The sequence below is a fragment of the Eleginops maclovinus genome, chromosome 9 (assembly GCF_036324505.1).
Source record: "Eleginops maclovinus isolate JMC-PN-2008 ecotype Puerto Natales chromosome 9, JC_Emac_rtc_rv5, whole genome shotgun sequence".
Lineage (NCBI taxonomy): Eukaryota > Metazoa > Chordata > Actinopteri > Perciformes > Eleginopidae > Eleginops > Eleginops maclovinus.
The window spans coordinates 17,099,779-17,113,922 of NC_086357.1; the positions used below are offsets into that span (position 1 = coordinate 17,099,779).

The following is a 14,144-nucleotide window of genomic DNA, read 5'->3' on the forward strand; positions in this document are numbered from 1 at the left end:
GGTGCAACAATTTTTTGTTCTCCGAAACTAGGGACACGATAAATGAGAGGCACCAAAAATATCAGGATGTTTCCATGCAACTGATACTGTATGTGTTCCATCTACCTTCAACACACTAAAGAACATAAGCCATCCCTCTTGGTGGTCCAAGCTAGCTCGGTGGGGTTAGTAATGTTCCAACCACAGGGTGTGGATCAGCACTGACCTGATTAGTCATAGTCCTGACCCTGAACCAGCCAAAGTGGGTAGAATACAAATGAACCCCCAGGGCTGTTGGCCAGTAAATCTGACTCAGGACCAGTGTTTATGGGATTCAAACCACACCACACAAGGCCGCAGCGGATGGGCTTGCTGACCGTGAACAGTGACTTCATTGAAAGGAAGGGAAAAAGACTTCTGGGCAGGGTGTTTCAGGACTGATTGGTAGTTACAGTAATTATAAGATTGGGCTTATAGTAATGATGTCATGCTGTGCGCCTACTTCAAAAAGGTGTTATGAAGTCAGCAGTATACATCTGTTGTTTTTCCTTGCTACAAGCCCCTGTTTTAAGAAAACTACACATATCAATAAACCATGGAGGCGTTAAAACTGCAAAGCCCTCGCTGCTCTGGGAAATTGTTAATATTTGACCAACAAGAAGCCTCCCGTTCTGTTCCTTCAGGTTCTCTTCCATATCTAATGACTGCCGAGGCTAAACACATCCGGGCTGCTCTATTTTTGGGTTAATGAACAGGTGAGAAATTACTTAGACAGACGGAGATGGAAATTGATTTTTTTAAGTGTTGCCTCATTATCCCATGTGGGGCACTTTATCCAGTACCACAGAAACACAACACCAAACGACGTGGCTTGTCTAAATTCAAGGTCATGTGGGTGTTATGGTTCTGTGTGTGCACTGACAGAATGGGGGTCGGCGCTCTAGATTGAGATTGTATAGATTGTCTGGAAGCATGGCCATTAGTGAGGGACTAATTAGGGGAGACCAAGTGGTCTCCAGTACCGGTCGAAGCCAAGATTCATAAATAAGTAAGTGTTGGAGCAGCTTGGTCGCTTAATTAACAAAGCGTGAAAAAAGGGCGTGAATCCCAAGAGGCACAAACCCAATCTGGTTGCAAGGGTGGGCTATCGGCAGCAATCCTGTCGATCTTGGTAGCATTGATTGATGGCAAGCCAAATTGAATCCCTAATCATCACCACCATTTTAGCTCCTGCTCCCCTGGGGATTTCCAGTGGCCAAAAGTGGCACAAGGGGTAATGCTTCTGTATCCCTTTTCTAACACTTGTGCCATAAAAACATGCAACCCTCCACCACCTTTCTTCCCTGCTCACTTGACCATCACCATCTGCCCAGGGGTTATCTGACCCGTGTGTGTTCTTGCTCACACTTTCATGTCTCCGACGATTGTTTTCACACTCTAAGCTGTTTGGCTGAGGTATTTAAAACCCAGACACCTCATGCAACTCCAACTTAGACACCCTCTAGTCACCCCCTGAAGCAACATATTGCATTACAACCCACGGAGGCACTCATGCCTTTGTTTTTTGGAGTTCTTCTTTTTGCACTAATCTTTTTTATTGTCCAAGCTGACAGGCAAGGAACATGTTTGGTGGAAAAAGCCAAGGGCGACATGCTGAAAGAAAGTGCATGTCAGACCTGTCATGTCAGGATACAATTTTGGTCAGTAGGATGAAGGGGGATGACATGCATTTTGCAATGCGTATACCTTATCAAGTAGTAGGCAATAACAAAGGGTCTGCGAGCGGTAAATAGCATCTCTCTCATAGCTGCTTATTGTCACTGTGGGAGTTTGAGATCACAAGGACGTGAGATAACACCGAAAGGAAAATAATACTGCAATTAGGACCTACAGTAACTGTGATAAGCATCGCTCACAGTAGAAGGAACTGATAAAAAACAAAGGATGAGAATGATAGTTAAAGAGAAGAGGCAGAGAAATCATAGACTGAGAGCTGGGAAAGGGACTAGTCCATTGAGAGTGACAGGGAGGTGAAGAAAGGGAAGGTAAACAGAATACAAAAGAAGTCTTTGTCACAGCTATAAAAGCATATACTTTCTCTAATCAAATAGCAATACAATATATTGGTCCATATAAATCAATGACCATTTAAAACAAAGGAAAACATTGCCACTCAATAAAAATAAACCAAATGTTAAAAAATGACACCATGCTTTGTTCCTGTTGATAACCTAGTTTAACAAGGCTTTGAATTTCTCAGACAGGAAACAGTGAGCAGGCAATAAAAAAACACAAACTGGCAATCATATCTCATTTTATGTTATGTTTACTCACATGCTCCCTCTGCCTTTTGTTTAACTATAATTATTCTTGTTAGATCTGCCATTGACTCATCCATTCTCAAATAATCTGAGATTGCATTTTGAAATTGTAGCAAAATGTTTCCATTGATCTGCACTGGCTTGCTTGTGAGATTCATAAAAAATAAAAATAACGGCAGAGTCCGCCCAGACTGCATCAAAGCGTAGACCTTTCATCTGGGACCAGTGTGTGAGTATATGTGTGAGCAATATACAGAGACTTGGGGTAAAGGATTGTGAAAGGAATTGGTGGAAAGCAATGGATCTCTCTTCCAAGGCCGAATCCTGTATCTGGAAGGAAGTTACATGGTGTGAAAGTGGAAGCTTGGTCAGTGGCAAGCGTCCAAGTCAGGAGATCATAGTTTCTCAACTCAGATGGATTTCACAATCTCAAAACCTACTGTGGTTCTGTTTTCCCTCCGCCTTTCAAACTCATTCCTGTTCTTGTTTTACCTCCTACCTGTCTTACTTCACTTCCACCTAACTTGAATGTAATTGACCTCGACTCCCCCAAACCTTTGGCCTTCTCTAAACACCTTTTGAAATGAACTGGCTAGCTAATAAATACAACTAATCGGCCTTTGAAAAATGAAAACCCCTCTCTTGCCTCTTTCTCTATCACTTTCCATGACCACACACACACACACACACACACACACACACACACACACACACACACACACACACACACACACACACACACACACACACACACACACACACACACACACACACACACACACACACACACACACAAACTTTGAGAGGCTTTCAAAACGGATAACCTTTCTGACTTTGACTCTGTAGGTGGGGGAGTGGACCATGCAGAGATTTGGACCCAACATAAACACTGCTCACCTAGCCAACCTCAAATGCCAGAGAAGGACGGGGCAGATTGTACCTCATAGCCAAGAAGGGGCATCCCTGGAAGCGGATGAGCTTGCACCTGGCTGAAATCCGCCACCTGCTATCTCAAGCCTTCCCATGATGTTGGAATCCACAGTGCTAACACGCTAGTCTTGCAAAGGTAAAAGGAAGGTCAGATACCATGTATGAACTCTGAGAAGAAGTCTTGCCTTCTTGATCTTTTTTTTAATCCCTTCTCTCTCTTTCATTTCACACACATACATGCACACTGCAACACACCATCAAAAACACCATATTTCTGAGGAACCAAAGCGGATAAGAAATGAGGAGCCTTTGAACTGCCTGGATGTTTCAAGCCCCTGTTCTCTTCTCGATCTCTGAGCTCCCCTGCTGCTCTGTTGGGACAGGGAGAAAGGAGCTGATCGATGGAGTCTGACAGCAATGAAATGAATGGAACCAGCTGATTGATTCATTAGCAGAGGAGTGAGTGGATGTAGGCTCTGACACTAAGATGCATGTGTGTGTGCGTGTGGGTGAACATTGTGTTGGGGCTTGTGTGAATGTGTATTGAGCGGAGATAATGCATGCATGCGTGTGTATGGCTGTGAGATTAAGCAACTGTCAGGATTTGTGTGTTAAGTGTGTATGTGTGATTTGGGAGGTCACAAGGGATTTTGATAGGGTGTGAGAGGGGAAAGGGAAGCTGTTTATGGCCTGACTTGGCACAGAGGGAGGGGGTCAGCCCCTATTGTCTAGTGCTTTCATCTGACTCATTGCAATTAGTCTTTCACAGCACTAGTTGTCAATTCCCTGTTAAAATCACAGTTAACAAACACCATGCCACAAAGGCAAACATTTATATTATATGGTAAATTGCATGAATAAACATTATTTTATCACAGTTGGGTTTGCAGTTCATGAAAAAACGTCTGTGTAAAAAATAACTTAAAATATATCAACTAGTTGCAGTTGATTGCATTTTACTATCAAAAAGAAAATACCCTGCTGAAAACTGTCTTTCTTTGAACAGTGCAACAGCTTTGTGAACTGCCTGAAGCTGATATAAAACCCACAGGGTGGCCTCACTTTCCTTGTCCTCTGTCGCTGGATACTCACACCATAAGTGTATCTGTGTCTCGCTGTCACACAGCCCATTTTATGGTCCTCTGCTATCCTCCACTCTACCAAATGGACAGGTGTTAAGACCATCTGAGCAACAAAAGACCAAAAGCAACACCTCCACATTTGTTTGATTGCCCATGTAAAAGGCCCGCGTTAATAATAGCTAGTAAAGCTTATTGGCCTTCCTTTCGTTGCCCTCTAAATATTGCAATCACTTAAACATAAAGTCACTGTGTCACTAAAACTTCGTACAACTTGAGCCGAGGTTAAATCAATGCTCTTCACAGCTGGCAGTGCTTCCAGGAGGCTGCTGCGTGGAACCATGGGGATTATGTAAATATCGTGACAAAAGGTCAGGTGTGATTGTTGCTGTTGCCACTGAAATGTGTTGGATTCACTGTGTGTGAGCGGTGCAGAAGAGAGTGTGTTTAAGATGTCCAAAGTGAATTTGGTACAATGTTGATAAGAGAACAGGGGTCTGTTAAAACTGCTGCTGTTCTCAAGAAGACAAAAAGGGAAAGGGAGACATATTTAATAGAAGTGGGGAGCCCTCCTCTTCCGTGCGCGCCTTTTGAAGTGTAGATGAAGAGCAGGTGGTGAGTGCCTTTGACACCAAGGATGAGAAGTGGGGCAGAATAAGGTGTACCGGTAATAACAGCCATCTGCAACACTGTGAACAGGAACATTCACACATAGACCCCTTACCAAGTTAAATATACTGTTCAAACCTCTTGTTCTCACATGCATTATGGTTAGTAACATTTGGCAATTGAAGCCATCACATCATTTCCCTTAAAGCCTATTGAATCCTCACCCATAGTCTTTTTACAGTGTGCTTATGGTCCCAAGCTCTGGAGCTATAGTTCCTGTGCCTCGAGAGGTCCCACTACCACCAAGCTATGGTTAAACTCAACAAATACATTTCCTTCCTCTTTTCTCCCCCCATCCTTATATTTTACAAGACAGGCAAAGGCTAAAACTAGGTGATTTGGCCTTTTCCATCCCTCAAGGCATACTGTTTTATAGCAGAATCCATTATCCAGACAGATGTAACTGGATATTTTTAAGACAAATATCAAAGATTTGTTTCTGCTCCATAGGCAAAATGAGTTACAATAGCCTGTAACTCATAACAAAGGTAGGAGGAGGCCCTGAAGCCTACTCTCCCAAACTCCACCCTGTCCATACAGGTTCTTAGTCATTTCTCATAAGTGCTACAGATCCTACATGCAAAGAGTACAACTTTCCTGGTGTGCAGGCTGGCCAAACTGACAAAAAGAGGTCAAGCAAACACCTCTGACCCAGTCTCCAACTGTGATTATGACCCGGAGCTGTTCAAGTGAATGCTTATGCGTGTCAATGAGCTGTCGAAAGTTGCACAGTCGGTCTCTCAAAATATACACATCCTCTTTCAGTGTAGTGTTATTCGCCACTGGAAAAGGATAAACCCCTGGAGCTTGATTGTGTTAGAACAGCTATTGTTGAGAAGGACCAAGACTAGCCTTGAGGATCAAGCCCTCCCCCCGACCACCATTGGGTCATAGGACGTGGGTGGAGAGTGGGTGGAAAGCACAGCAGGTCCTAACTCACTTTATAATCTAGACATTTTGACACATGGTAATTCAGCTGCACTTTATGGACATCCGGTGCAGACAGGGCCTATAAAACGCCAAATCGAATGGCCATTAATATTATGTCAAACATTTCATCAGAATTTTGAAAGCAATTAAAATCCTTCTGTAAGGACCAAAGAGAGGGAACATCCCTGTCTGAGTCATCTGAGCAATGTGAAACACCCATCATATACTGTGCTTTCCCATGACTTAAAATGAACAGATTCAGAATAAGAAATTGGGTTAAAGTGGTTTGGTAGTATTGGGACGTGAAAATTAGTCACATGTTTAATCTAAATGTTTTGAAGATCTTACTTTTTACTGTAATGACAGGACTGACAGATAATGGTGGCACCATCTCTTTGCTGCCATCACACAACTTTCTTTTTTTAACAATTGAAACCACTATAGTTAGAGGATAAGCCATACTTTAACTTTCCCCCAGCAATTCACACACAAACAATTGCCAATCCTTGTAACCTTTCAAACACTCACTCCTACCCTGAGAAGTATTACCCATCCTGCTCTCCGTGAATGCAAAATCTCTGTTTCTCTCACTGTCTTGTTCTGTGTGTGTGTGTGTGTGTGTGTGTGTGTGTGTGTGTGTGTGTGTGTGTGTGTGTGTGTGTGTGTGTGTGTGTGTGTGTGTGTGTGTGTGTGTGTGTGTGTGTGTGTGTGTGTGTGTGTGTGTGTGTGTGTGTGTGTCTCTCTCTCTCTCTTTTGTTCTGCTCGGCTGACTCCAGACACCAGCAGTGTTTCTGTGCAGTGAGCAGGCCCAGACACATTTGCCCTCCCCTGCCTGCTCTCGGTGGTGGGTGTCAAAGACCTGCCATCCCACAAGGCCCCTCTGTCAGATGCCAGGATGGACTGCACACACAAATGCCATACTCAAAAGCAGCCATACACGCTATCTGCATGCGCACATACATATTTGGAAAATATCGTACCATCATAAAGTTGACACTATGTATTGTTCTCCAATTTTACTTGGATTAACAGAGACAAGTTATGCCCTAAATTCAACTGACTGAGATTTGTTTAACTGTGATCACAATACTGAAGTCATAGTAATGTCACATGAAATACTTTGGTGTCACTTTACAATGTCATGTGAATGACTATTTTGAGCTAGAGTGACTCATATGTGTTGCTGTAATAGACATCAATTAATTTCCATTGACATTCAATTCTCAACAAAAAAAAGATTTAACTAAATGTGGAGCTCACTTAACACAAATAACCTTCAAAACACGTTATATTAGTTTAATTATAATATGCTTGTTTCACAAGTTATAAAAAGAAATCACCTGAACTGGACATCCTAAACAAATACAGTAAAATGGGAACTCGACAAGATGCCCATTGTCATAATTTGTCTCATCTTTAATTAAGACTCCACAGTACAGGGCTACAGAACCAAAGCTGATTTCCTGATTCGTCCACTCCCTGTTCTGAGAAGGCCCCAGCAGGCCAACACGGCTGTTGCTTGCCTACATTTGAAATTCCAGCTCGGTGAATCTTTCCCATGCGCCACATGAGCCGTGAACCATCAGTTGGTGCACATGAGCGCTCCCGCAGGCCCGATGCATCTGTAAAGTCTGTCAACTCTGCGGCACTATGGGTCTCTGATTCAAAATCCGCCCTATATCCAAACCACCTCACAGCTCCCCCATGTTGTCCCACCCCAACTCCTAACATGTCGTCATTCACTCCCCCCGTCTTCCTGAGCGCCTTACGCCAATCTGAACCTAAGTCACTGTACATCTGTTCAACATGGCTGCTGCCTAGCATATGACCTACCATCTGACCGTGTTTCCCGTCTAGATCAATACACCAGGATAATGCTGAATGTGATGGACGAGGTCTCTTTGGTTCAGTTATTCTTCTAAATGAGTGCAAATCTATGAATCTTGAGATGGATGTGCATACAGTTGCTAATGTGTTACTCAAGCAAGCTTTAGAGATTAAAATGCAAAAGGTTATAAAACTGTTAACATTATATATCTTTTTTTTTATTGATGTATACATACAAAGATTATATAGACCAAAATAATAATATGAATACCCATAATAGACAATACAGTGGAACATTTACATTAATTTAAAAATTGTTTTCAGATGAATAATTTCCCTGCTTATAAAAAAATACATTGATTGTATTTGATTTTATGCACGTCTAAATAAGTGCAGATAGTAATAATAATAATAATAATAATAATAATAATAATAATAATAATAATAATAATAATAATAATAATGATAATGATAATTGTAACAGTAAATATAATTATGACAATAATAATAATAATAATAATAAATGGTTTCCCATTATTACTCATGTTATTATTATTGTAAACCATTTTATGCATAATGAGCATTAGAGACTTTTGCACGTGTAACATAAGTCATCATTCAAACAGCCAGTTGTTGCAGTACGCATTGATAAATATCCTTATGAATTTGTAATTTATTCAACAGAGAGGACAGCTAGGAAGTCTGCGAATCAAACCTGATTCTGCGGTTTTGAAAGGCTGACCAGTGCTGATTCACTCGATCAATACGTCCGCATCAATTGACAATTTGAACAGCCTTCGTGTGGTGTGCGCGTCTTAGCAACTATCTGTACCAGCTGTATCTTATTTCGTGAAGTAAAATAGCATATATATGCATACAAACTTAGATAGATAGATAGATAGATAGATAGATAGATAGATAGATAGATAGATAGATAGATAGATAGATAGATAGATAGATAGATAGATAGATAGATAGATAGATAGATAGATAGATAGATAGATAGATAGATAGATAGATAGATAGATAGATAGATAGATAGATAGATAGATAGATAGATAGATAGTTTTAATTTACCATCTTGCTGATCTATGCATTCCCTTCGGAATGATTCATTAGTGTAATCGCCAGAATGACTTTGCTTTTATTTTGCTAATTCACTTTCACGCCTCTTTAGCACGTTTCCACTCGGTTTTTCAATGGGCTGTTTCAACGTCCTAAATATATCTGTTCAGTCATTTGCTTTTGAATATTATGTAGATAATCTCCTGGATTAAAGTTTAACATAAGAGCTTCACGGTGAGTTCTGCTCGGGCCACACACGACCATTGCTGCATGCACCCTTAAATCAAGTCTGCTGCATGCAGACCTTCGGACAGCAAGTGTACCGGACAAAATGTCCATTTGTCATTAATGTTAATAGAGTTTTAGCGAGAGGCATCCCTCTTGAAAACATTAAAAGGCCCAAAGAGGAATTTATTATTTTAATCAATATAAAAGAAAATAAAAATAACTAAGTACCAATATAGCATGCTTTTTTTTTTGTATTAATTAAGGGTTAAACAAATACGTAAGTTAAGCATTCACTATTGTTTCCATAAAATACTGTAAAATCACCCCACCTTTATTTTTAAGTTTAAGCACGTTTTATATTTGTGGAATAGAGTTTACTCATCAACATCCCTCTGAGCCGAGTACCTTGTGGTAGGCTATATATCGTGTAGTAGGCTATAACAGATCATATGCATTTGTATTCTTATATTCGCTTATTTTTGCTAGGGAGTTTTTTGGATCTGTGATGATCTTCAACTGGAATTGGTAATTTACACAGCATATTCGATACATATTGCCACAGCTTTGCTATGAATGTCAGGTAATATCGATAATAAAATAATGATAATGGCGAATGGCCTTCCTCTGCTAAAGAAAGCAGGGGAGAATAAATCATGTGAGAAAGTTGGATGACAAATGTGCCAACTGCAAACAGGCACAGGAAAGCTCCTGTGGAGGTGTGATCTCACCCACATAAAAACATAAACATGTGCGCTTCAAAAGATCCTGCTTGTGCGTAATCACTCCACGAAATGCACCGCCATAAATAGAAAAAAACACACATGGAGAGTGCGAGGGGAACCCTGAGCTACAACTATAAAAGCCCATTTGTCTTAAGTTTAGACAGCAAATTCTTCTAGGTGAGGGTTGTTTAACTCGACAAGCATCACGGGGGTGACGTTTTTGTATAAATATATGCGTGGAACTATTTCAATGAACAAAGGAAGTTCTGGCACCTAAACCGGGACACTGTATGCGTTGATAAACTCAGTCTAAGGCTTACACGCTGGTAGGGTCTAAGAGTAAAACGGTAATATATCTTCTGTCAACAACAGAAGAGCATGAAAACAATAAATTATGTTAAACAGCATCGAAGTGGTAACTGCCCTTTGGCCTTGCCTGGATATCATTTTGGTGTCTGTTTTCAGTCTTTTTTTTTTCTCTGCTTCTTCCTTCCATCCAAAGTATTTTATGAGAAGCAACCACATCGCCTGTGCGCTACAGAGGACTGTCATCGACGCAATCTGTCTCCTCAGCACTCTGATAGCAGCAGTTCAACAGTAAAGGCCTTTCCTACAGACCAAGGACCCATAAATATGTTGACCCGCAGCAGCATTGCAGAAATGTAGCTCTCGTTTCGACAAAAAAACACTTAAATGTGTTGATACTGGAAAAAAGTGGAAATTCAGGTCCTGATCCTCAGACAATTGACCTTAAGACATTTTAATTTCGAAAAAGGCGAAAAGAAAAGCCCAGAGCTAATAGACAATATATGATAGAGATTACCAAATGCTAAAAAAAAACATATAACACCACTCATTATTATTTTATAGGTCTCATTTCAGCCACGTTAACGTACCCACTAAGCTCAATTAGATAAAGTGTATAAACAAAATCAGATTATTATGAATTATTGATGTTTCCAGACACTGAGCACTCAGAAAGGAGTGAAAGGCTGGGTGTAATAGGCCCATCGTAAACTAATTATTCGTAACTAAAATTACAACATTGAAAGCGTTGGGTTTACCTTGTACATGTCAATTTTATAAACTGATGTGGACAATAAATCCCCCCCTTAAAAAAACGGTGGTAAAACAAAAAAGGAAACGTGAATTAATTACGAGCAGTTTCTCGGGCTGTCTGACCCGGAGACCCGGAGAGACGCACCGGGAAACTTCTCCACCAGGGCTGTTGTTTCTCTCTAAATCGCCATAAACCCAGGTATCCAAGAAAGAAGTTCCAGCAGCGGTCATTAATCACCCATTTGCATTAAAAGCTTTGGTAAACCCCCTCCCAGGTCAGTCGGGTACAATTTATGGCATCACTTATGGAGGGAATAGATTGTTCTAACGAAATATATCAACTCAAAGCCCGTGCGCAGCCAGCTCCGCACTATTGTCGAGAAAATACCTCTCTCTTTTTCCCTTTTCCCTCTCCCTCGCTCTCAGTATATACCTCTGGTACCCCCAACTTCTGAACAACAAGAATCCACTCATCCATTCAAGCCATGTGTTTTAAGTCAGAGATTCCCTACTGGGGTCCGGTGACCTATAGGGTTCAGTGAGATGGGTCCAGGGGGTCCATTGCAAAATAGAGAACTATACAATTACAAAATAGTTTTGTTCAGGAGAAGTTTATGTTAAAACACATATAATGCAAGCCGTTCCATCTACACAGTGGGCTGTAATTAATTCAGTAGTGTACTTTATTCAACTGCAAAACTGCTTAAGTTTGATGAGTGCTTATAATATAAACTCTTTGAACAATTAAGTCACTTCTGAATTGGGACTCTTATCATAGCCTACCATGGCTGCCCTTCTTATTTAATTGCAGCAATACAACAACATTATCAGATTAGCTTCACACTTGTTTTACCAATGGAAAAGTATACTGGTGTTTGCTATTGTTTTGTCCTGGCAGAGGTAGCAGTTGCAACAAGCAATTTAGTCAGAATGATGATTTCAAAGTAATCAAGAAGCACCGTAAACTTTTCTCAGCACCGACTGTTCCAGGCCCACAGAGGTTTTCTTAAATGAGTGTTGATACAATAAGAAAGTAAGTTAAGAAATATACTTTAATTAAATGCACGCAAGCATAATCTCTATATGAAATATGTTTCGTTTTGCGGGTGTTACATATTAAGTCCTAAGACGACCTGTGAGTGAAATAAAGTGACGTTTCTTTTCGGTTCAATGCTTTACATTTCACATGCAGCAATGTCACTACGTATTCACTGCATATCTGATGTTTCTTTTGGATTTCAAGGCGTGGACGTTAATTAAAAAAAAAAAATCAATCAAAGTAAAAGTTGCCTTCAAAAATAATTTGTCCTTTTAATAACTTGACTGAGGTAGGCCCTTTTATACATTGTGCTCACAGGTCAAGAAACAAGCTGAGAGAGAAAGGCGTTTACTTACTACCACTTTCCTATTGGCATTACAAGCCAACCGGGAGCCTCGCCTGGGCTCCAGCATTCATAGTTCAAGCTTCAGGCCCCTTTCAACCTTATTTCCACTGTTTCTTATTCCCATTCCCCTAAACAGAGCAGAGTGAGACATTCCGTAACGTAGTAAAGGAATAATAGAAGAGTGGGACACTATCTCGCTGGGGGGAAGACAGATAGAATTTCCCATTGATTTTACGCACGGCAAACATCAACACTCAGCTGAAACAGATGGCGTTATTTGAAGCAACTGTTATGAAATATGACTGTAAATATCCACTCAACGCCACTTTAAAAAAAAAAGAACTAAATAGCCTACCGAAAAATCACAGATAAAGATTCAAGGCAGTTTATTTCAATGTATTAACAAAAAAACATGTTGGGGTTTAAAGCGTTTCTCAAGTGTTAACATTGTTTGAATAAAGTGAGTATAATAATAGACTGTTATCATTTTTAGTGTGTACTTTGACCTAAAAGTGATAGTCAACATGTCAAAAGGCCAAACAGTCGTACAGCACTAAAATACACGCAGCCGACCCGGGGGAAGAGTCTGGGGGGGCTTGGAGCCGCGACTCCCCGATGAGATACAGTGTGGAGCTAATTTCCTTTAAGTGACGAAGAAAGCACTAGAATTCAGCAATAGCTCATGTAACAAAAAGAATACACAACTACCATTGAAATGGATGCGCTTTTGTTGACGTGCATTACAATTGTGTATTGAAACCTTTACTGGCCACAGTGCCTGGTTGCGTAAAGCCACTAATTCCATTAGTGATCACTTAAAACAACCCAGATGTCCACGTTGAACATTATACGTTAGGTTTTAATTGGAGAATGAAACAAAATGTAAAATGTGGGTATACAGGAGCCTCACCCGCTGCGGTGCCCAGCCTTAGAGAGGCTTGGGTGCTGGCTCACTTGATTAACAGGGAAATACGCTTTAGGCAACTGAAGATGAAATGTCTTACCTTCAACGGAGGACACCAAAGGCAGCAAGATGCTGCATAAAAGCAGAAAGTAATCCATTGTCATAAAGCAGTCAGGATGGACATGTAAATAGACCCAGGAGAGAGAGAGCGAATGGAACACAATCCTGGGTGATCCGACGCTCCACGCACCCCCGTCCCAGTCCCTGTCCCAGCAGTGTGTCAAATCTCCAGCACCAGAGTTACCCCCATTCAAAAACAACACGTAAAGGTAGGTGTTATACAGGAGGATATAACACCCTCGGTGTAAATTGTGTGAATACAGCAGTCCTTGATGTTCAATTATCTCCAAGGTGCCTTGTTAAAAAAGAGAAAAGGCAGCGAACGCAAGTCTTTCAGTCCCTTCCCCTCCTATTAAGCGAACCAGTTCAAAACAGGTAGTCCAGTCCGCGGTTACCATCCGGAGAATATGTCCAGCATTAACTCTTTGTAAGTCAATAGAGGGAAAAATAAATAGCAGCCTTTGCGAGAAGATCCAAATAGTTTCTCGGCGCTTATAGGAGCAGAGGCAGAGAGAGCTGCACTTGTGTCAGAGCCATGGTGTACAGTCCCAGCCTGGTATGTGCACGCTTACATGCGTCCACGATCGAGTCGTATTCCTGTGAAGAAACAGCCTCGCGGTTTATTGATATTTATTCCCTGAGCGAATGTATCAGCTTTGGCTGCTGTGTGGACCGTCTGCTTCGTTCGGCTCGTGCACTGGAATGAAGCACACGGCTGTGGAGGAATAACGGCAGTAGGGTAGAGAAGAGAGAGAGAGAGGGGGGGGGGGGGGGGGGCACCAGGAGGAGGGGTTACGGTTGAAGCAGCTGCATTGAAAAAAGTCTACCTTGACAATCATTTCGTCTCAGATGTATTATCAAAATAAAATACGTGTTAAGGGTGCTTTCATATTTTCACTTAGTTTCAGTAAAGTCTAAAATTCAGA

The 14,144-nt window shown here is 41.1% G+C and overlaps 1 protein-coding gene across 10 annotated transcripts in view; it reads right to left on the bottom strand.

Annotated features, from left to right (window-relative positions):
- LOC134869421 (ephrin type-B receptor 3-like) overlaps positions 1-13,907 on the bottom strand; it is a 59,453-nt gene extending 45,546 nt beyond the window's left edge. For all 10 annotated transcript variants that reach the window (XM_063891034.1, XM_063891029.1, XM_063891027.1 and 7 more), the window contains exon 1: positions 13,199-13,907. In XM_063891034.1, the coding sequence (XP_063747104.1) occupies positions 13,199-13,262 (64 nt within the window). In that variant the 5' untranslated portion in view covers positions 13,263-13,907. The remainder of the gene's footprint in view (positions 1-13,198) is intronic.
- Between the last annotated feature and the right edge of the window lie 237 nt (positions 13,908-14,144).